The sequence below is a fragment of the Ambystoma mexicanum genome, chromosome 5p (assembly GCF_040938575.1).
Source record: "Ambystoma mexicanum isolate Mex_15411 chromosome 5p, UKY_AmexF1_1, whole genome shotgun sequence".
In the NCBI taxonomy this organism is placed as follows: Eukaryota; Metazoa; Chordata; class Amphibia; order Caudata; family Ambystomatidae; genus Ambystoma; species Ambystoma mexicanum.
This window is the reverse complement of record NC_090930.1, coordinates 1,367,144,660-1,367,169,303: the sequence shown is the minus strand read 5'-3', so window position 1 is coordinate 1,367,169,303 and position 24,644 is coordinate 1,367,144,660. Positions and strand designations below refer to the sequence as shown.

The window sequence follows — 24,644 nt, the reverse complement described above, 5'->3', positions numbered from 1 at the left end:
TTCAGCCGTTATGCCGTCCGTCTTCTTCTCCATGGAGGAGCAGGAATTGGCAATGGCCACGATAACATCTTTCAACAACAGAGGTTCCACTGTGGCAGGGGAGGTTGTTAGGCAGAATTATATGCAGTACCCTTTGGGAACACCACACACATTAAGACAAGTTCAGTACACATTCACCTTTGGTACAAGCCTGCACTACACAGTTAAAGTGGTAGCAGTGGCTGAGCAGCCAGACTTATCTCAAGAGCAAGTGAGCAGTATCAAATAGTTACACAAAAGACAACAATTACTATGATTCAGGCAAACACTGACTCAAGGTTTTTAAGTAAAAGAATGGGATACATTACTCACCGTAATCGTATTTCTGATGCTTGTATCTTCTTAGATTTACATGCTGTGCATAGGCCGACATCTAGTGGAAGCTGCAGAGTATTACAGTTTGTTTTTTGAAACTCGAAAATGGGCGTCAACACAGTGCGTGCCAGTAATACTATCCCTAGCGTGATGTCCACTGTACCCTTGATCCCTCACACGTCAACATTACACTATTATAGACAGTTTAAAAATCACACTCGTAATACACCATACCACTCCCAATAAGTTCCAGACAAGTTAAACTCAGAAAATGAAGTGGAAGCAAAATGACACTCCAGCAATTTAAAAGGGAGGGAAAAACAAAGTTAATAGAAATTGAACCACACCAACAGGTAAGTGCTCAGGGCAATTGAGCAAGAGGAGCTACAGTGATAGAATCCGGTAGAAAAGGCGTAGGGCCATAATCAATGGGTCAAAAGTCTTTTGTTCAAGATCACACGGTTCAGGGTAGTTTGCGGTAAAGTTCGTGCCATGGATTCCAGACGAGGTTGGTTGGCAGAAAAGTTAGAAGAGAAGGACAAGTCCTCGGTTTGGAGAAAGAATTCAAACACTTTCACCGGGGCTGAACGAAACAAACAACCAGTTTTGCACAGTCCCTTAAAATGAAGAGGAAGCTGTAGCTGAGGCGGACGTTCCTGGTAGTTCCTGCAGGCTCACGGTTCCTGAAGCGACTGTTGGACTGACAAGAAGTAGGAAGACTGGAGGGTTGTGCACTACCCAGGGAAGAAACCAGCAGCAGAGCAAAGCAACGAATGAAAGGTGCGCTCCTTAAAACCCAAGCAGTGTCCGACCTTCCTGGCTATCTGGCCCACTGTAGCTCTGTACAGCGAATTCGACCAGAGGAGGGATTCTGGCTCGCAGTTAGGGCGAACTGGTTGGTCCCACAAGCTCAAGGGAAAAAGTTTCCCGGAGGATATTCTCTGTCGCCGGATTCTGAAGATTCAGACCTGCAGCAGGGCTTCACCGGGCGGTTCAGTTGTTGTAGGGGGTCCTCTTTCATCAGCTCCTCATTGGTTCTTGCGTTCCAGTGGCGACTCTGCCTTTCCAGTCCCAGTGACCTGTGTTTTATGCAGTTTTTCCCCATTCATACAGCCTGGCTGTCAATCATACAGCAGGGTGGCTGTCCTGGCAAGGACAGTCACCCAGCCAATCAAACAGGAGTGCGACTTGAGTTACCAAGGGAACCCATGGCAGGGGTCCTAAGACCCCTCCCTCACATCCTGCCTACCCAGACTTTCAGGCTCCTTAAGGAGGGCTTCTGTGCAGAAATGGCGAAATGACGGCGAACAAAGGGACCAAACTTGGTTTGGCGCGCAGAGTAAAACACGAGAAAGACATTTACAAAATGAAATGGTGAATAAACCTAGCCGGAACCGTAATAAAATATGGCAACTTTATCTTTTCTGGGGGACAGTAGTCAGCCCCAGAAAATGGAGTCAGTGGGAAGTCTCAAAGTCAACCCTGTGTCACTGCACTGAAGGTGCCGTGTAACCCAAATGAAAAATATGATGCCATGGAGTAGGTGAGGCTCCATTGCCCAAGATCACACAAAGTAAAAATACACACAGCAAAACACATGTAAGAGTGGGAAAAAGACTCACACTCTTACCAGGTAAAAAAAAATAAACCCTAGAAATCCAGAAAAACTGCTGAGGGACTCATTAGGTAGGGGAAATCAGCCATTTATGAGAATTCTCCCCAACAGAGGTCGTCTGCTGTTCAGAGTCTGTCCCAGAGGTAGAAGCACTGGTCACGCACTTGTCCTTGGTGCTCTGTGTAGACGCTTTTTGGTCTTATCTTTGCCCATGTTTGATCCGATGCTCTCGGGGGAACAAGGTATCTGCAGTATCCGTGGGTTCCGTTCTTGACCCCCGGAGGAGGAAGGGGGGGGTCAGAATGTCGTTATTAGCGTTGTCCCGGGTGGACCCAGCCCGCCAAGGCGGCCAGAGAAGTTCCAGTCCACAGGGACTCAGGAACCAGGGCCCCGCTGTATAGTTATTGCGCTAGCGGTGTAGAGAGAGCAGCAGGCCTTATGGGGGAGTATCAGGCATAGCTCCCACAGTACGGTGCAGTGTCCGTCTCAGCTGCCACTTGTGCGCTGCAGCTTTGTCCCATATGTTTACAGATCTTGCGTAGTCCCTATATCCGCCCAGCGGGTCTATCCACCCCTTCATGAAATTAGAGTGGTTAGGTCCTGGATGCCCTTTCAGTTTGCTTATAGGCGTGGCGGGGCACACCAGGGTCACCCCTGTGTCAGAGTGGGCCTGGTCCAGGGAACCAGCTATTTCATAGAGCACCCCTTGAAGTTCTGTAGCCACCCCGGGTGGGGGCAGTGTCTTACTGTGGGTGTGGCTGTTGCTGCGGCTATGGGAGAGTCTGGTGTCTCGGGATTGACTAACCTGGGTCTTATTGTTTCCTGCTGGCACAGTTGCAGATGAGCCGGTGGTTCTGCAGTCCCGCAGCTGCCCCGTAGCATTGCTCGCGGTATGCGGTTAGCCTTGGGCTGGTTGGCTGACTCCCCGGACAGAGATGTTGCGCAGTGTCAGCTAGTCCGGGAGTTTTGTGTTTGCGCAGCCTGATGCTGCGTGACGGTCACCCGATGTGCCCTGGGAAGTAGGTCCCTCTTCTCCATTTCTTGCAGACAGTTACCCTGGAGGCTCCAGCTAGTGGGTCTCCACAGCGTCTTCCACTTTATCTTGCTGCCCGTTCCCACAAGCTTATGTGTGTGCTCCCCGCACCTGCGGACGTTGTCAGTGCCTCCAGTCCCGGCCACTGCTCATCTTCTCAGCCGCGGGTTCCGGTTCAGCACAGCGGGCTGTCAGCCCTCACTCCTGCGAGGCGCGCCACGGAGGCAGTCCGGGGGGGCCAGTAGGGACGCCAATGGAGGGTGAGCCCATCCAGCAGCCCGGACCTTGACTCGGCGCTCCTCCTTTCCCGTGCTTCTCAACGAGTGCAGAGTGGTCCGTCTCACCTCCTTCCACTTAATCTTCAGGTCGACTTTACCTGTAGCCGGTCACGGCGCTGTCTCCAGCCGGACCTCTGGCTCTCCCCGTGCCGCGTACACTGCGCCACCTCAGCCAGCAGCACCCACCCCGACACGCTGGCCTGTTACCAGTGTTCCGGTCAGAGGCACCCGCACACTGCACCGTCCTTGCCCCTCCTGTACATGGTGACTGCTGTCGGGCTGCAATTTTGGCTCTGGTGACTGTTCCAGCTCCGGCAGCCCTCCTCATCAATGCTGGCAGTATGCGGCGGCCATCTTGTTGGGTCGCTTTCGCGCCTAGGAGGTGCACTTGTCAATTCGGAGTAATTCCGACAGGAGTTCAGTTCTGGAGCTCCAACTTCGCACAAATGTTCAGTGCATGTTCGCCCCTATGTAGGTGTATTTCCTGCCAATTCTGTCTCACTAAACAGGATGTTTTTTCAGGATGATGCCTGCGGCCACGGGAGCACTCAGGCACACAGGTCCTCACCGCTCGCATGTTGGCCACGGCCCCCATCTGAGATAAAATTAATATTGTTAAACCCAAAATGAGGAAATTGTATGGCAACTATGGAAGATTTTTAATTGCCCCATAAGTAAATACTACATAGCAAAGGTGACTCCTTAGATAATATACTATATGGAACTGGATTGATTGGAATGAAATGGACCTGCTTGAAGCTTGACGGTGGTGTGGCGTATTATGCCTTCCAAATAGCCACAATACACTATAAGCTGTCTTTAAATGCCACATTAATATGGAATTCTCTGTCATTGTATAAACATTTTCTAATTCCTTCTTGAGACTCCTTATTCGTTGATCTGCACGTTATACATTCAAACAACAGGAGTGATTTCCTAGGGAGCTGGTGTGCGAAGTGTAAAGCAATATTAGGCACCTAGAATGTTCACAAGAACTGCTAGTCCAGTCAGCAAATATAGTCAAACGTCGTCTCTGGAATTCATATTGGATCAACAACTGTGAGGTGTTATCTAAATTCCACCCAGATCTAAATCTAAATTCCACCCAGATCTGTCTCACAAACACAAATAGCGGGGTCTGTTACCATTGTATCTAATTAAATTCCCAAAAGGGAATTGGAGATATCAATGTATGAGAGTTAGATTCAATCTGATGTTAACAAGGGGGCACAGGACACACAGCACCAAATTAAATCTCCTCTTCACTGCCATTGCTACAGCCCGGTTCCCACAGCAGGCAGACCTCTTGCAGCCCAGCAGGCAAAGCCGCAACGCCCAATAGAGGGCAGAGGTTTCGGAAGGCGAGTTCTGCACTCCGGTGCGACTCGCGTCCAACGGGGGCAGCCAGGATTCTCCAGTCGCAGCTCCTCCCACAGGCACTGACATCGCTCAGCAGCCCACCGCTGCACCCAATATCTTCGCGGCCGCAGTCTCCCATCAGGCTTCAGGGGACAGCGATATTATCACTGCAGAGTAGGCCACAGGCCAGAGCGGGCCCAGTCGCCGCCGCCGGCCTTAGACGCTCAGAAGCCGCATCACGCTACACATGCTTACTTTGCAAATTATTTTAAAAATCCTAGCCGCAACACCCCACACCGGCCTTTGTGGGGCCCTGCATTTGGTTTACCTGGTTTCCAATTCACTTCGTTTACCCTGCGGCTCTCCACCCATTTCCGTTTTTCCATGCCCTCCACCAACACCCCCCCCCACCCCCCCACCCCGGAAATGATACACTGACTCGGGTTGTGGATGTACATGTACAGGCCGCAGTTGCTTTAGGAGGTAGCTTACAGGTGCTTCGTTACTTGGTAATACAGCATCAGGTTATTCTACTCTGAGCTGCACACCCGTACACTCCCCACTTGTGGGCGAGCAGCATCCGTTGAGCGGAACGGACGCTGTTACTTTTCCATTTTAACTTAGTATGAACTCAAACTTGATGGCGGGCATCCTCAGTTTGTGCAGAGCTGACACTGACAACTTTAACTCTTCCACTTCATTAACTTGTTACTTGTATTTTGAACACTCCCCTTTTCGGCACCAGCTTTATTTAGCAGCCGGTTCCACTTCTACTACTTTCCTGGGTGCAAGATCGTTAAACCTTTTCACCCCCTTGCTCCGCGTTTGCCAGGTGTTCGTGCTCTAAACTTTCCCTTCACTTAACCCCTTCCTAATCCCAGCCCCCCGCTTCCAGGTCACGATCGTATTCCTCGCCCCCGGGGTCCTGCCGCTCTCTTGCCTCCTCACCCCTTCCTCTCTAGGTACCTGACCTCTGCCCCTTCCACCTGGTCTCCAGGCCTACTACTCGCTCCCATTGCTTGTGTGACTCCCCCCTTCTTGTTCCCTCATTCTGTTTCTGTTCTTCATTCCCCGTTGCACTTGCCCCCTTCCCTTACCCCCGTTGCCTGCCCCTCGTTTACCCTGGGGGTTGTTGCCCCCCAATCTCCTCCCCTTTTGCTCCCCCCTGGTACCCAACCACTAGTCCTCTGCCAACTCCCCAAGTAGCTGCGCCACTTTCCGTACATGTGTCCCCTTCCCCCTTTCCCGACTAACTGGATTCCCCTGCGCCCTGTTACCTTGTACCACCCAGCCCCTACAGCCAGTTGCTTAGTCCACCGCCATGACTCTTGGGCGGCTTACAGCGCCTGAGTTCCCCCACCTGCCTCCTTGTAGGCCTCTTTACCTGGTTTGGTGCCCGTCTCTTCCCGCCTCGGTGCTCCCGTTAGCTTTGATCAGTTAACCTCCCCTAGGCACTTACGTGCCTTACCTTAACCTTCCATTTACATTATATTAGCTTATTTTTCAACGTTACTTTTCATTTTTTGCTTTTCATTTTGCACTTATTTTTCGCATTTCTCTTTACTTTCCCCTTTACTTTCTATCCCTTCTTCCTCCACATGCCCCCGTGGCGCATCAGAGGATTATGCCCCCGCCGTCCCATTCAGTGACCTCACACAATTTTCATTTTTCATTCGCTCTTTTGCCTTTACTATCCCCTTCACTTTTTTCCCTCCCCCCCCAAACCCTGCACATACCACCTAGAGCATCAGAAGTTATGCCCCCGCCGCCGTCATATTCAGTGACCTCCTGCACTTTCCTCGGTCACTTGACCGCTTACATTTTCCCAAGTCAGCCGGACCTCTTACATTTTCCCAGGTCACCTGACCTCTTACCCATATCCCCCCTGCCAGTTATCCCTGTTGTATGCCTTCAGCCAACCATCCCCATGATGGATTCCCTTCCCCACATAGTATGTCTTACCGCCTGGAGTCCTCCTTCGCCCCTTTGTTACTATGTTTTCCCCCATTTGTGACATCCTTCTAATACTCTGCTCCTGTGGCGGCAAACCATCCTCTTCATTTACTTGCTAACTCTCCCAAAAAGTCCTTACTCTCGTTGGGAAGCCACCGCTTCCTCCCTAATTACGCCAGCCAGAGCAACCTTCTCCCCGGCAATACCTGTTTAGGGTTTTTCTTTTTTTTTTTAATTTGTTTTATTTTTTTAGATCCAATTTGCGCGCCTTGCCTTAACTTTCCACTTTTACTTTCATTTCACCTACTTTCAACTTTACTTCATTTCTGACTTTCTTTTGCATCTTTCCTCCCACTACCACCCACATACCCCGTTGCACAACAGAGGTTATTCCCCTGCCGCCATCCTACTCAATGGCCTCTCCACTTTCCCCTGTCACTTGACCTGTTACACTTTTCCCAAGTCTCCCAGCACTCTTGCACCTTTTTACCATATGTTTCCACTCTGTGACATTCTTCTGATACTCTGCTCTTGTGGTGGCGCACCCTCCTATCCTTTACTTGTTTCCACCCACCAGACAATACCCTAATCCTGTTTAGCATCCACTCTCTTATTCCCCCCCACTTAAATTCCCTATCCTCTCAACCCCTGTCCTTACCTACCAACTACCACCTTGGCTGTACCTTTACATATCCCTGCTAAATCCAGCAGCTCCCCACCCCTTGTTACGCCAGCCAGAGCACCCCTCTCCCTCACACATTCTTGCTTTAGGGAGAGGGGGGATCTAACTTGCGCGCCCTAACCATCACATTGTTGGCCAGGAACTTGCATGTTTCGGGCGTTTGCTACTGAATATTCCTTATTGTTACACTTTGCGTTTCCCATACTCTTGCTCCTCTATGCAATTCCTTTTTATCTTAATATGTTTATCACATGCAGACATTTTTTGAGGACTGACATAATCCAGTTGCGGGATTTCTAATCCCTGGTATAGGCCTGAGATAATGTACACTTTAAATGCCAAGCATCCATGCATCCTCATTGGTGCCATGTGTCGCTGATCACCCTGTCTGTGCCAGTACGGCTAGTTTGCGACTGCTTCCAGTCAAGAGTCAAACCTTTCCCTAAAGCATATGACAGATGACTTTGTACTGGTGAATTTTTTGATGTTACCGATTCACACTCACATTTACCCCCCTTGAGATAAGAATGGCTGCTCGGTTAATATACCCACTTGTGTAATACCGTCCTATACTAAAGGTGAGCTCGAATCACCCTAAAAGCTGTTTTCTCCTCTAATTGATGTAGCCTGTGCTTTCAGATGTGATATCTGCACTTGGTGCTCAAGAGTTATGCTATTTTTTTTTAGCTTGTTTGACAATTACTCTGTAAAGTTGGTTATTTATTTATTATTAACCTTTATAAAGCGTGCATCTGCCCAGGGGCATCGTGGCACTTTTACAGACATAGTTATCCCATAGGGTACAGAAGATGTATACTTTGTAATGGCAACCGATGCCATTCTTTATTGCGTGGCTTTTGCGCTTGGTACCAGCCCCTTCTTACAACCTACGCTTGTGATTGCATTTTGGCCTTACTACGTATATTTGCATGGTGTCACCTACCAGTAGGGTCGTTGGGGACTCCTTCTCACCCGGCAATTTTGGCCATTAAATAACAGTAATTACCCTTAAATAAAGCCTTGGGTTATGCAAGACTACTTAAACTTTCCTAGATCTTGAACCGTTTGCCCGTTTCTCCCGGTCTCTCGACTTTATACACGTTCCCGCACATCTCCTGACCTCTTAAAACAGTTCAGTTCCTCGCTTCCGGGATATCCAACTTGTGCACCCTCCCTCTGCTTTAAACTTTACTTTTTATTTATTTATTACTTTATTATCCCTCCTCTAACTACCCTCCACATGCCCCGTGGTGCATCAGAGGTTATGCCCCCGCTGCCATCATATTTAGTGACTTCCCACACTTTTCCCAGGTCTTTTGACCTCTTACACATCTCCCTGCTCTCTTGACCTCTTATGCGTCTCTATCCTCTGCTTCCCATTTGTGACATCCTTCTAATACTCTGCTCTTGTGGTGTCGAACCCTACTATCTTTCCTTGTTTATGTCTTTGTTACGCCCGCCAGAACACCCCTCTCTCTCGAAAATGCTTGCCTTCTCTTTGTTACGCCCGCCAGAACACCCCTCTCTCCCGAAAATTCTTGCCTTCGGGAGAGGGGGATCCAACTTGCGTGCCCTACCTTAACATTATTTGCCCAGCCCCTGACTGCTTTGGGTGTTGCCATAACAGTTTGAGTACGCTACACCCCGTAATACATAACATCTCCGTTTGGGTGACAGTGGGCATTTGACCTGCTTTACTTTACCTAATTTCTGGTCTGTTGCTTCCTTTTCGTTTTCCCTCCATATGTGTACTCATTATTTGCTTAAACATACTATTAACCCACTATAAGCAAATACATTTGTAAATCCAGAGGTATGTTGTGCAGTTGAGTGATTATGTGATTAGTATTGAGAGTCACTGTGCGACAGGTTTCTGGCTAGGGTAGGCCGGTTAGATGCGTTACTTTGCTATGCGGCTTTAGTTCTGACCAGTGTTTTGACCATCGTGATGCCAATAGTGACCCCTTTCAAGCCGCTATTACTGTTAGAAACGGTACTGAAACCGCATGTACTAAAACCACTCAAATGCCTGTTGAGCACTGTGAATGTACGTAACACTACCTGCCACCTCCCGACTGCATGCGCATCTATCCTAGCTCGTCTCTCCAATACCCTTGTGTGCCTATGCTAAATCGGCACATGCACAACTCCGCCTAACAGCACGGGGACCGCATCAACGACCCGCACACATATAACCCTGATTCTGCACTCCCTATTGCAAACACTATGATTATCCCTAACCCTATCCGAGGCTAGCGCAGCACATTTACCTTTGCAACAACAATGATCCCCCCATCACCACAATGACCTCCCTACGCCGCAAAAAACGTACTCGTGCCCTCTCCATGGGACGGACAACTACCCTCACGGTCCTTTCAAGCACTTACTTAATTAACCTTCCAGGCTTAATCAATGTATAATTCGCATTATATACCAGCGCATCTCCCCAGCCACTCCCCAAAGGCATCTCCATAGTGCCTTGCGCACTGCAGACCTCGCCACAACGCCCATGAAAAAGGCCACCTGAAACACAGCCATTCGAAAAACATACGACTCCGCCATCTAAACTCGGAAGGTCGGAATGCATTTTAGCGCGCCGTGCGTAGAGAAAATAATCACGAGCACTTCGTAAACCAAATTTTGCAATAACAACCGCCAACCAATAAAGGGAGAGGGACAGTCCCATAGACTCCTTTATAAATTCGGAATGTTGCCATCTGAGTAAGGGCTCGAACCGCAAACCTTGCAGCTAACAGCCACATAAATGAACTGCTTGCACCACAGACTCTGCCTACGGTAATGCATTTCTGGCGGACGCACAGCGAGCTAATTTCGAATATGAATCTCAACTGACCCCTTAGCTGTGATGAATTAATCTTTCTAACGAGAAGCACATCTTAAAAGCAGGATCTGTATGCAAAATTGTGTATTGGTCTGCGCTTTGCGACAAACCATTGCGCCGACGTACGCAGCAACGTCGTTAACGGATTATGTGCACCATGAAGCCCTCCATTGCCTTGGAATACTGTACCTAAAAGTCTCAGCAAGCACTAAAATGTATGCTCAACCCCATTCTTAATGCATACCGTTGGCAATCACCTTTCCCCTAGCTGCCTAACAACAGATGCAAGGTGCTGTGACTCACAATCGTTACTCGCGCTTTAACGGACCAGGCAATTTCTTGTTCAGCAGAACCGCATCCTACCGTCACAGTCGACCTATTTCGTTTAATGACATGCCTCCCAACCATCATCAGCCGTTGGCCTCCCACGAGGTGTTCCATTGAAACCTTTCTCCCGTTCCAACTATTGCGTTACCAGCCATAACAGCAGCATGACACTTACTTTCCGCATTCCTTCCAACGCCAAACCTATCTTCTAAATCATTAACCGTTTTCTGAACAAAGCATAAGCTCACAAGCGCTACATTTGGAGCAATGCGTGTTAATTCCCCAAGAAGGTAAGCGTGCGCTCCTTTTGCACCCATAAGGCATCAGGTGGTGCCACCATCCCGCCCTGGGGCAAAATGCAACCGAGAACAAATGCAATGAGATTCAAAGCTTTTGCATGTGGCGCGGCGGCCATTCAATTATTTGTGGCGGGGCCAGTGAAACAAGAATAACAAAACAAAAGCTCGCCTTTAATGCACAGCGGTCCGAGTGACTGCCCACCGTAAAACCAAAACGTGCATAGTTTATTATATGCGGTGCAGCGGCCATCAAACAGTTCAACCCCTATGACGACAATCTCGCAAGGCCAGTGAAACAAAAGTATCAACGTTAACCCCCACTGAGTCAACTCATCAACCTATCCATAAATACATTAAACCCTCTAATCAGAATCAACTGTGCACACACCCTGCATTGCGCCTCCAGACGCGGTACTGACCTCTTTCGCTTCCAAAAACGTCATCTGCTAGCGCATTACCACCTCTTGATTAATGCTTATTGCCGACATTCAAAACCAATTCCAGTCCGACTACCGCTCAAAAGCATTCTGAACAACATCCCAGGCAACCACCTTGCATTTGTAAGTACGTTCCATTTAAAAAAAAAAAAGTTTTTATTTTCATTTGTTATCAAACATGCATTTCGAGTTATAGGACGATCTTGTAGGGATTATGTTATAGCGACTGTGGTATTGAGTTTCAAACAGCAGTTAAACAACAAACAAATACTGTCTGTAGTTGCCAAAGTAAGTTTGTCGCAGTTGCGGATCAGGTGGTGTGCTGGTATTTATGCTATGATGGTGGTCCGCCGGGTGGTCCCTCAATGTTCTCTTCATGTTATGTCCAATTTATGTGGTGATTCTGTGGTTTTTCAGGGGGGTTTGTCATCTCCTGTGAGGGACACGTCTCTGATTAGTGCCTTCCATGCTTCCAGGGTGGGGTTTATGTCACTATCTGAACCTTTGTTTCCTTCGGTCCAGGCTTTTGTCTCTGCTGTTGCCCATCTTTCTAGTTCCCTGCTCCATAGTATATATTGTGGTCCTCCAGGTGTTTTCCATGTCATGACGATTGCCCTTTTTGCCAGTATGCATGCAAGGTCCATTAGTTTCACTACATGCTTGTGCTTGCTTAGTCGAGGGTATGTAGCCAGTAGGCACTCTTTTGGAGACCAGTCGTACCTGTTCACTCCCGTCTTCCTACATATTTGCTCAATTTTGGCCCAGAATCTTTGTATTTTTGGGGCAGTCCCAAAACATGTGTATTAAGTCCTCTTGTCCATTTCCGCACCAAGGGCAATTTGGCAAGGTCTGGAGTGTCATATGTCCTGTATAGGATATTCAATTGAATTAGTCTGAATATGGTGTTTCTGGACACCTCTTTAGTGTGTGCCAGTGCCCTTTCCCATTCTTTATCTGACAGTGTGTCCCCTAGATCTTTCTCACATTTCTCTTTTAGTTCGGTGCTGGGGGGTTGGGCCTGTCTGTTAGTTGGCGGTACAGTCTTGACACAGGTCTCCAACCGTCGCTCAAGTTGTGCATCTCCATAGGTATGGGACTTGGTGTTGGTTCTTCTGGCCAGGTGCCCCATTTTTTCTTGGTGGTGTGTTTGATCCGTTGATACCATAGGAATTGCCCTTTTGCTAGTCCCACCTGCGCATGTAGCTCCTCAAACCCTCTGAAAGCTCCGTCCTCGAACATGTCTCCCCAGGTGTACAGGCCCACCTGTTCCCATTTCCTCATTGCTGGTGTTTCTGCGGGAGCTTTGCAGACATCTGCTAGCATTGGGATATAGGATGCGTAGGGCTGTTTCGATTGAATTACTGCCTTAGTTCTGTTCCATACCCGTCTGTCAACGGTCACAATCATGGGTGGATGTGCTATGTCCGTTGGAGGGTTCCACAATATTTCTTTGAGGTATGTCGGGGCTATCAGGTGCTGCAGGAGGTTGGTCTCGGGTGTGGTCTCGTCCGATAGCCATCTTGTTACATGGCTAAACTGTTCTGCCAGGTAATATTTCTCTAGGTCTGGGAGTTGTATCCCTCCCTCCTTGTATGGTAGTGTCAGTGTGTTTATCGATATTTTATGTCTGGCCGCGCCCCATAGGAAGTCTTTAATTAATACCTCTAGTTTCCTGAAGAAGAATGGGCCAATGTAGTAGCATACGTTTTGAAAGGAATATAGAAACCTTGGAAGTATGATCATCTTGGTAATTGCTGCTCTACCCATCATGGACTGTGGTAGTTTGGACAAGAATCTCATGGATTTGTATAGTCAGTTTTTCACGGCTACTGTGTTGCTTTCATGTATGAGCTCTGGTGTATGTTTGATGTTGACCCCTAGATATCTGAACCCCTCCGCCTGCCAGCTGACTCCCACTTCAGGTAGGTCTGTGGGGTTCACCTCTCTGTTTTCCCAGCGGGTATGTGCATGATTTGTGTTTGCTGAAATGTATCCCAGTGTATCGCGCGTAGTTCTCTAGTACTATCGGGGCGTTTATGTGCGGTTCCCTCAGGTATAGTAGCACATCGTCAGCGTATAGGGATATTATATTGTGTGTGTTGCCAACCTTTATCCCAGCTTCAAAAAACTGCTTCCTGAAGTAGATGGCCATTGGTTCCAGCCCCAGGATGTATAGCATGGGGGATAGCGGACAGCCCTGTCCGTTGCCTCTCTGTATCTCCCACGCCTTTGACACTGTGTTTTCACTCTAGCCTTGGGGTTGTTGTATATCACTTTTACCCACCTCACAAATCCCTCTACAAAACCAAAGACCCTCAACACCTCCACTAGCCACTCCCAGTATATGGAGTCGAACGCTTTGATTGCATCCAACGATAATATTGGCAGCCGTTCCTCGCTATCTAGTGTTTGTGCCATAATGTGTTGTAGTCGGCGTAGGTTGGCCATTGTGTTGCGGCCAGGTACAAATCCATTTTGGTCTTTGTGGATCAGTGTTCCCACCACCCTCGCTAGCCGCTTGGCCAATATGGAGGTCAGTATTTTGCTGTCGTAGTTCAGCATCGCCAATGGGCGGTATGAGTCGCAGGATTCTGGGGTTTATTTGGTTTGAGTATCGGGACAATCAGTGTTTCTCTCATGCTTTCCGGCAGGGTCCCTAGCTCGAACGCCTCCATAAATACCTCGTGGAGCAATGGCGCTAAGGTTGGCTCGTATGCTTTGTAAAACTCTGACGGCAGGCCATCGCTACCTGGGGTCTTACATGTGGCTAGGGATCTGATGGCCTCTGTTACATCTTCTATGGTTATGGGTTCATCTAGCAACTCCCTCTGCTCACTGCTTAGTTTGGGTAGGCCAATTTCTTCTAATGTTTGTCTAATGTCAGTTATCAGTACTTTGTTGTTGTGGGCATAAAGTTTGGAATAAAAGGCAGAAAATGTGTCGTTTATAGATTGTTGTGTCATGTGGGTTGTGCCATTATCGTCTTTTATTTCATGTGGTAGGTGCTTCGGGTGCTCTCGCTTTACACAACCAGGCTAATAGTCTGCTTGGTCTATCTGCCTCTTTATGTGCTCTGACTGTGCGTGTGGCATAATCGAATTTGGAAAGCCTTTCCCATGCCTCTTGGCATCCTATTCTAATCTCTTTCAGTTTTAACTTGTCTGCCTCAGTGTGTTGGGCCCTCGCCTCCAGCTGCTTTATTTCCTCTTCTTTGGTCTCTAATTCTTGCTTTAGCTATTTTTGATCGCCCCCCCCCCGCTCCCGCTATTACCTCTCCCCTTGTCACCACTTTCATTGGTTCCCATAGCGTGGCCGTTTTGTCTACGCTGCCTTTATTTGCACAAATTCCTCTAGCTTGTCCCCAAGCTCGTCCTTGAATGCTAAGTTTGTGAGTGCCATTGCAGCCATGCGCCACAACGGTATGGGGGGGTCTGGGTCCCCTGGTTTTCCATTGTATGGTTAGGGGGGAGTGGTCTGATATAATTCTGCCTATATGTACTGCGCATTTTATACCTGTGTCATTTGGTTTCTGTCGACAAACGGATAATCTATCGTGGTGTGTAAGTTGTGGGGGGAAGAGTAGTGCGAATAACCTATCTGTGGGATGTAGTGCCCTCCATGCATCTACCAGGTCTAGGTGATCGACCATTATATTTAAAGCCTGTGAGGATGTGTTTGCCCTTTGTTGCAGTGATTCCGATCTGTCGAGGGCTGCATTTTGAAAACAGTTGAAATCACCTCCCCGTATAAATAGGCCTTCTCTATCTGTGTCATTTTGGCACATATTTGCTTGAGGTGTGCAGGTATGCCATGGTTAGGGAAATAGGAGTTCACTATACATACCTTAGTTTGTTCGATCATCCCCCAGATCGCCAGGTACCTGCAATCTTTGTCGCCTTCATATCCTAGCAGTTGGAATGGGGTTTCTGGGCTCACCCACGTGAATACTCCGCTTGCGTATTTAGAGTAGCGTGCTCCTTGCCCCTGTCCGCCCCAGCGTTCTCTCAGTTTAGTTGTGTCTTCTGCCGTTAGATGTGTTTCTTGGAGCAGGGCTATCGAGATTTGTTTCTGTTGTAAGTAGGATTTGATCCGGTTCCGTCTCATGTAGGAGCCCATTCCCCTCACATTCCATGTCATTATTCTAAGTTGTGTGGCCATAGTCATCTCTTATCAGCCCTTTTTTCCCACTTTCACTTTCCTTCTGCGTTTAGTTTGTTTTTCCAGGGTGCTTCCTCTAATTCTCGGCCGGGTACCTCCATGGTTCCGTTGTCTTGGGTTCTTCTGGCCCATTTCCCACCTCTTGTTTGCGGCGAACAGACAGTGTAACAACACTAACAGGTAACATGTACCAAACTGGTGCACCTAGCAGCTGCGTTGGACGCTTAGCGCTCGGGTGCCCTCGCGCTGTCTAGTCCCATTCAGGGTTTCGGGCGCGAGCGGTCTCGTGATGGCAACAGGCCCGCACTGGTCAGTCCGTGGGTTAGGGCTGTGTGCTCGGTTGGGGAGGCTGAGCTCGTCCTGCAGCCATCTTGCTTTGTCTTGGTGCTTCAGTGATCTTTTAGTTTCCTTGGCCTGTTGCTTATGCTCGTGTGGTCTTTTCTTTATCATCCACCAGATGGTTGTGCTCCAACCACATGGTGGCCACCACCGGTGTTTCTAGGAATATTGCGCGCCCTTTGTGTATCACCTTTAGTATGGACGGGTACAGTAGCATGTATTTCAAGTTGAGTTGTCCGAGCCTTGCCTTGATTAGAATGAAAGAGTTCCTCACCTTCTGTACAGCCAGTGCATAGTCGGGGTTTATGGTAATTTTGGAGTTGTCTCTCTTTATTGTTCCCCTTCTCTGGAGTATATGAGGATGGTCTCCCTGTCTTGGAAGTTGAGGATCTTTGCAATTATTGGGCGGGGGTAAGAGGCTGGTGGTGTTTTTTTTTGGAGCGATCTGTGGGCCCTCTCCACTGCAAAGCCCTGCGTTAGGTGACTCACTCCGATTTTTTGATTTTTTGCTGCAGTAGGGATTCAACATAGCCCGTCGGGTTTGGGCCTTCTGCTCCTTCAAGTACCCCCAGTATTCTTATGTTGCTTCATCTTGCGCGCCCTTCTGCGTCCTCGGATCGTGCTTCCAGCGTGGCCACTTTCTTTTCTAGTTCCAGTACTCTGATCCTGAGGTCCGCTGGATTTTCTGTCATTTCTTGGAGTGCCGTTTCTGCGTTAGTTACTCTCTCCGCCAGGTTTCATGCATCCTGCCACATTAGCTGCATATCTGACTTTACCTCTTCTATTTTATTGAAAATGAAAGTTTTTAGTGCAGCTATAGCTTCTAATACTGGTCTGTCTTTATTAGTTTCTTCCGATGCTTTCTGGGGTTTGTTTCCAGGGTCCCCGGTGTTAGGGAGGATTCTCATTCAATGGCTAATTTCCCTTACGTAGTGAGACCCCCAGCAGCTTTGCTGGATTTCTGGAGTTATTTTCCACTTGGTAAGAGTGTGAGCTTTTCCCCCACTTTTACCCATGTTTTGCCATGCGTATTTCATCTTTTTTTGTGATTGTGGACTCTGGAGTACACCACTTCAGTAGCCCCCTTCTTTTGTGTGTTACACGGCACCTTCAGTGCAGTGACACAGCGTTGTCTTTTAGACTTCCCACCGACTCCATTTCTGGGGCTGACTACTGTCCCCCCAGAAAAGGTTAAAGTTGCCATTAACTTTACATAGTCATTGAACCACAGATCCAGTACACCCCATCTTACATGGAGTATTGGAAAGGGTTACTTCTTAGCCCTTTTTATCTGTACCTCCTAGAGCCTTGTTTTGCTCTTAACATTTAGACTTGGCTGGTGGCAGTGGTATCTACCCTAACTTTTCTACCACGGTTATACTATATAAACGTGGTATTGTTTTAGGCTATTATATTAGCCTCGAACATAAACCCGCTTGACCAAATACTCTTTCTTTTGGCTCCGGTTAGGTTTATTCGCCATTTCTTTTTGTTAAAGTCCTTCTTGTGTTTTACTTTGCGCGGCAAACCAGGTTTGTCTTCTTTGTTCACCGTCTTTTGGTGGGCTTCTGCCAAGAAGCCCTCCTCTGGGCGCCTGGGTGTCTAGGTGGGCTGAATGTGAGGGAGGGGTGTAGTCACCCCCTGCACAGGGTATCCTAGGAAACCCAAGTCGCACTTTGCCATGATTGGCTGAGGTGGTTGTCCGGGCTGGACAACGCCCCTGCTGCGTGATTGACAGCCAGGCTGTGTGAATGGGGGATTTTCGCATAAAAGGCAGGATTCTTGGGCTGGAAGTCAGAGTCGCCACTGGAACTACAAGGAACTGAAGAGAAGCGGAGAAGAAGACAGCTGCTGCAACTACGCCATCCCGGTGAAGCCCTGCTGCAGTTTTGAGCTATCTACCCTTCGACAAGAGAAGATCCAGTCCGGAGTCTTCTTCCCTGGAGCCTGGTGGGGTCAACCAGCTCATCTTCCACAGCCAGAGGATCCTCTTCGTGGTCAAAATCGCTGCACACTGCTGTAGTGGTCCGGATAGCCACCTTAAGAGCCTCTCCTGTTTTAAAGGAGCGCACCTTTTATTCACCGTCGCTGCTGCTGGCTTCATCCCTTTGTGGTGCAGACCCCTCCAGACATCGTCCTCCTTTCCGAAGCTCCAGGAAACGTGGGTCTGCAGGAAACTACCAGGAACAACTGCTGTGGCACCAGCCTCTCCATTGAATAAGGTACTGTGTTCTGCTTTGAGGAACTAGGGTGAATCCCCTTTCTCCTCTTCCAAGGCTTGCTCTTGTCTTCCCCCCTCCTTATAACTTTTGCTTCCTCTGTTGACAATATCCAAGTACTCCTGGCAACGTTGAATCTTGAACTGTCCGACTGTGTGATCCTCGACAACAGGAACCCGGTTCCACTCGACACTGGCTCCGGCCTATTGACTCTTGTATTTCCGTCAACGAGTGTTCTCTGATTCTGTCTGCCCTGACAAAAGTATTGCCTATGATTTTTGCCCCCAACTCTCTCTGGTTAACTCAGGTGCTAAGTGTGTTTATGCCCCGGTAACATTTCTTGCCGCGGATATGCGTACCTTTAGTAAGACCGAACCGCCATTCCTTTAGTAAGACCGAACCGCCATTACTGTCAAAAAGTGATCGCATATGTATTCCCGGTAACGTCTTTTGTTTCACAACACCGGTCCGTTAAAACATAGGGTACTTATCTTGAGTTATACTGTACCAAGTGAATTGGTTGTGTATAGTGTATTTTACGTGTGGTTTTGAATTTATAGAAGTGTTGTGTTTTATAACAGATGGTTTAAAAATAAATTTACTTCTATTTTTTACCTGAAACTTTGAGTCAGTGTTTGCTTGAGTCACAGTAATTGTGGTCCCTTTGTGTAATCCCTGCTACTGCTCATATACTCTTGAGATAAGCCTGGCTGCTCCGCTACTGCTACCACTTTAACATAGTAGTACAGGCTTGTACCAAAGGTGAAATTGTATTACCACTTGTAGTCTTAATTGTGTATAGTGGTCCCTAAGGGCACTGCACAGGATTCTACCTAACACCCGGTTTGCGGCACATGGTGTAATTTGGTGGCAGTAAACGAGTCCATTATGGTTGTCTTCCCTTTGCTTCTGGAGGATGACATTGGGGCCACGTGTCGCAGGTGTGTTGCTGCCCCGGAACGTGCAATTTTCTAGGGTCCCCCCCTTCTTTTGTTTTTTCCCCCCCTACTCAGAGCGGTGTTTGTCTAGGTTAGAGGCCAGTGTCGTTCCTGCTGCTCCTAGTTTGCTCGTGGGTCAGTTAGCGCAGTCTTTTGGCGTCTGCTTTCTGTGCTGTGGTTTGGCAAAGGGGCTTGTGGCCCTTTTGCTCAGGACTGGGGGTTGAGCTGTGGCATTTATTATTTGTGGCTCCTCCTTTCCATTTGAGGCAGCGTATTATGTAGATTGGTCTGCTGTTTCGGAGCACTTTGCTGTGTTTCCTGCGTGCTTAAAGCCTGCATGGGTTATTTGGTTCTTTGCTTGCGTTTCGAGGCTCGTTTGGATCTTGTTATGTTAAGTTTTTAGTCCCAGTGTTGCGACCCAGGTCTTTTGGCGCTGTGTTGCTTTGTTGCTTATACTGGTGCCCTCTGCGACTGTGTGTGCTTACATGCTCATCATGTTGTGGGCCTCCATTCATTTTACGTGGGATGGGGGCCGTTTCTGGTGTGGTCTCTTACTGACCCTTGCCCAGGTTTTGCTGGGTTTTTTGGTTCCGGTCAGTTTGTGCTAACAGGTGTGCCCCTTACCACTGTGTGGTTCTGTGCCCAGGGTTTAGATCTGGCGTGTGAGAGCCCCTCTTCCAGTGTGCATCATTTATCTGTGACCGTAAGACGTCTTGCGGCCGGCAAACTCGCTCCTCCTTGCCCCTCGCTCTCCAGCGCTCCGCTCCTCTGGGGGATCCGCTCCGCTGACTTCAGGTCTCCCGGGCGCACTGTCTTATTTGTTCCACCTTCTGTTGTACCTAGGCGCACCTTGTTGCCCTTCTGTTCAGCTCCAGCTGCAGATCCGCGCTCACTGCGCGCTCGCACTGCCGTCCGGTGGTCCGCCTGTCGGTCTCAGTGCCTCGGCTGTCGTCGGGTCGCTCTGACAATCTCGCTCTCCCTGCCAGCGCCTGCCATTTTGGACGATTCCAAAGGAACCTGTTTGAGAGGGCACAGGCTTCTTCCGCCAGTCCCATTTTCTCTGTTTTTAGTGGCGCCTTGTTGGGAAGCGCTACTACTTCCCTGGGATGCCTTTATTATTCATCTGTGGGGCTAGCTAGTCACGTCGCAGGATCTTATTGTAGGATCTCGGCCGAAGCTCAGCTCTGTTGTCTCCTCACTCCATGAGCACCAGGCCACGCCCCCAGTACGTTCCATTATGTATACCGAGTATACATTATTGTATTGTGCTGGCTCGGATCCCCGAGTGCCACTCCATATATTACAACCCGATGGCCCCCAACAACCTTTAAACTTGCGCTTAGGACAAAGCTCCCCGAAAGTATCCCTAATGCCCCCATTCCCTTTGTGGCAAACTGCGTAATGCTGGACCAGCGGCAACAGATTTTCCCATGCCGATGGTTTTCCTATTTTCTGCAGAATTGCTCACTCCCTCCAACGATGACTGCCCACTTCCCGGCAAAACATCTGCGGGCCACGACCTGGCTGCTCGACAGCAAATGCCAGTGGACCATATGTGTTGCTCCTTCCCCCCCTCCTCACCCACGAAGGAGCTGGGCCTCCCACAGCAACCACGAGACAGCCCAGCGACAGGCCCAGATCCCTCCAGTGCCCCCCCTGTGAAAACAGCAAACCCAGGCCCACGCTGAAAGTCGGGGATCTGATCCCTGGACTGCAAAGACCAAGTCACCCGCACAGCCATCCACCCTTACTATAAGCTCAAAATCACCCCCTCCACAACGACATGGCAAGGAGATCGCATGCACAGAGGACATCCCCCATTTCACATCAGACTCGGACAATTCCGGTTTTCCAGTCGCGTTTCTCTCCAACCGACAACTGATACACAAAGTGTGCTGCCCCTGCAGCTCTGCGCAAACCTTCCCCACAAAACACTGACCAACTTTGACTAAAGTCCCAAATCCGGTACCACTGCTGTTCGACACACCGCACATAACCCCAAAGCTCATCTCCAACATCGGCTCTCTGCCCAGCCATATGACAACGCAACTTTACTATCACAAAGACATTTACCTTTTTATTTTTTTACATGCGGCCCTGGACACATCATCCCACAATGAGCTCCTCCCGACTCCGAGCTCTAGCCCTCCGCAGAACAGACCACTCCCGGGACATGCGACACCGAGACACAAAGAAAACAACCGCCCTTGGCGTGGAGCCGCGTCCGCACAACAGGATAAAGGACCTCCACCGCCACACAGAAAAGCCCAAACGCAAGGATAGGGGGTGGGGGGAAGCCATAAACAAAGGGGCCCACAAGCCAACCTTACAGGGAACAAGCATGTTCCCCGCCCCTCCCCCACACTTACCCCTCCCCCAACAACACACAATTCCTTCTTCCTTCTGGGTCGTAGGAAAATGAGGCTGTTTCCCCCCACCTCACTGTGCTTATAAGCTCGATGTAGCTCGCCCCTCCCCCACACCCCTTTTTCACCTTGTTGCTTCCTCCCTTCTTCCCGTTTCCTGGTCCCATCTAGTCTGAGGACCCCCTCCCCCCACCCGACCCCAGCAGGTTCCTGTTGTTCGAGGGGGATGGGGTACATTGGCCCCAAGGGTGGGCGGCTACGGGTAGCAGCTATGTCAGCGTCTGCTACAGCCCTCCCTGCGCTCGGTGCATCCCCTGGCTTTAGCAGCGCCTTGGTGAATTTGCTACATTGTCCTTCTCCGATAGTTTGACTTCATCAATGCAAACCTTTATAATCCTGATTACCTTGCATTTTTGATTTCCAGTATAATGACTTCTTAGTCCTACTAAAAAAAATGCAAAAAAGTAAACAAGTATGCCTTACTCTTTCCTGCGAGCAGATTTTCGTTTTTCTTCATTAAGTTCATGATTCACATCCCGCAATTTCACCTCAGATCCAGGCGCGCTGATAGGGATTATATCCAACTGCAAACTTTTGTCCTGCATTAATTGAAAGAGCACAACACAGTTCCTAACAGAAAACTAAAATCAAAGCACCAATGTATGCAATTTATGTATAAACAATCATCATGCAACTTGCAAACACTTAAAAGGAGAAAACAAGACAGAAATGCTACATTTGGAGTAAAGCAAAAATGCCGCACAAATGCGGTCGCCAAGTCATCTAACAGATCCAACCCTTTTTTTCAAATGGGAAGTAACCAAGAACACATTACTTACCTTTAGTAATGTTATTTCTGATAGAAATTATATCCCTCGATTAGACTAATCATCCTCTCAAAACCCCAGGTGCAGATGGGATTCACAACTTTTCATATTCAGAAGATGGTGAAGAGTAGTTTCAAACCAGCTATGCCAAAGTCATTTAAGCCAGCTGTGACACCACATGTACTTAAACAAAGCCACACAATCTAATCGATTTTATATCCCACTGAATTTATAACGCACCCACAAGTACTCTAAAGTACTGTTTACTGCTGCGGCGGGCTGAGCTCGAGTGGAGTCAAAGCTTCACTGCGCCGGAGCTGTGAAAAATCCATTGCTGCTCCTTCATTACTGTGAAAGGGAACGTCCGCCGGGAGGACGTCTTTTCAGGCTACACCGACTTGCCTGATCCATCGAAAGCAAAGAATGTGACTATTTTGTGCACGTCTGTGCACGTTGTGCTCCTGTACATGTTGTGCAGTCACATAGTGGACCTTCCTATCATTGTGATTGTACGCTGAAAAATCTTTTCTTTAATTTACCTTAAAGTCCTGTTACACGTTGACTCCGCCTCCCTGGCGCTGCCGCCTCCATCTGACCAAGATAAATTTCCAGAAAGCAGCGCAACCACGCGTGCACCAACAAGTACTCTTAAGTACTGTTTACTGTTCACGGTGTGCGGCGCGGGATGTAGGGGTTGCGGAGTAAACATTAGAAGCACTGCAAATAGCTGTTAAATTGCTCAGCTGTGCGGCGGTAGGCGAGCTGAGGTTGTGTCCTTTCATTCCTTCTGTGGTAAGGTTGAGTTCGTTGGTTGATGTGGGAACCTTCATTTATTTAAAACTTTGTCGCAAGTAACAACTACTGATCCTTTGCATTTCTATCTGAATTCGCCTTTAACTTTTGTACCTTATGGAGACTACCCTCAGAAATGGCAAAAAACGGAAGAACTGCTCTTCCAAGAATCAACCTAATCTTGAATCCCTTAAAAATGTTTAAAAAAAAAAAACAGCCCCCCTCTCTCTCTCTAAATGGTAAACACTCTTTTCTTTCCATGTCTGCCCACATAGAGGAAATCATACCTGTCAATGAGAAGAGCTTTAATTTGGAAACACAGGATAACAAGCTACCTGTAAAAGAGCTATGCTCATTAAAAAAGGCAAACGAAGATATTACACGAGATCCATTTGCAGAAGTGGCTAATTTGAACATAGATCAGAAAATTGTCACCCAAATACATGAAAATAAACACTTTCCCATGGCAGATATTTCCAGGCTTGCACCTGTAAACGTGGCAGATCTTGATAAGAGAGTACAATTGTCCCTTGGGCCCTCTATGCCTGTAGCAATAAATGGGAACTATAGAGAACATGTACACTTTCATAAGACTAACATGGAGCAGTTTTTGAGCCCACAGCATGGTAGTGGGCAAAATGAGTTCCAACTTGCACAAAAATTGCAGTTTCACACTACCAGCTCCCCTACCGCGAAATATGCGATTGAAACAAAACCTCAAAATTTCAATAAGGCGCAAAGGAATCTGAATTCATCTATTGCTGTTTTTAACTTTTCCAATCTTCCTGAAGTTCCCTTCACTCAAGAGAACAATGAAGAGGAACTGGTAGATCAAAACATCAAAGATCTTCCCGTCTTCACGAGAATCCTGAATCTCTTAGATCGAGGGCATGAATACTCTCATATGTTATTGCAGGAGCTAAAAAATGATATGATCGTGAATACCGCAAAACTAGCGAAAATAGAAGGATACATGTTAGCACAGGAGGCTTGTCATAAACATCACCTGAATTGCCGTGAAAGAGCAGCCTTAATTGTAAAAAAAAATAAAAACCTACTACACAGTACAACATATTTGGAAAAAAAAGCACAAGGGTTCTCAAACATTGGCCGATCCCCTTTTGCTAAATGGAGTGCCTTTGACCTTCGCACAAATAATACATTGCAAAAATGATGCAGCGAAGGTTACCCCGAGCAAACCATTGAGTGAGCCAATTGATTATTTCGAAGTTGCAAAATTACAACATGAAAGGTTACTACAGGTCTAACAAATCCTTGTACAGATGAATCCTAAAGAAAAACTCCTGGAGATGCTTGCTTCTGCAGAAGCATCAGAAACTAAACTGATCACGAATGTAGAGACTCCAGACAGTCCAACTATACTCATTAACATCATTGAACAAGATAAAGTCCTAGAATTTCATGAAGAAGACACAGTCCCAAAAGAAAACCTTTACTTTATTTCGAGAAGGGCCAGAAAACACCATCAGAAATCCTTCAAAAGACGACATAAAAATAACGGGAGTTCGTTATGCACAGAGAAAGCGGCAAGAGAGAAAAACTCCAAAACCATTATTTCCAATAAGATTCAAATAAGTAAAGGCAAAGGTTCACAGAATGTTATGCCATCCAAGCAAAACCTGAACTTAAGCGAATTGAATGAGGAAAGTAAAAGAGTATTACAGATCAGCTCATCAAACAGTCACGGGAAGAGCTCTAAACAGTTGCCAAACTTGAAATCAGGCTCTAAACCGAAGTCTCCGGATTCGGAAGTGATTGCTATAAAAGTACATCCTCCAACGCAAAAAGAGCCAATTTCAAGTGTG

General features: G+C 48.0%; 1 protein-coding gene across 1 annotated transcript in view; it reads right to left on the bottom strand.

Moving 5' to 3' along the window:
• The window catches only part of TRIO (trio Rho guanine nucleotide exchange factor), a 3,834,156-nt gene that overhangs the window by 1,058,884 nt on the left and 2,750,628 nt on the right, over nucleotides 1–24,644 (bottom strand). The window contains exon 23 of the mRNA XM_069613780.1: nucleotides 21,683–21,798. Within this exon, the coding sequence (XP_069469881.1) occupies nucleotides 21,683–21,798 (116 nt within the window). The remainder of the gene's footprint in view (nucleotides 1–21,682; nucleotides 21,799–24,644) is intronic.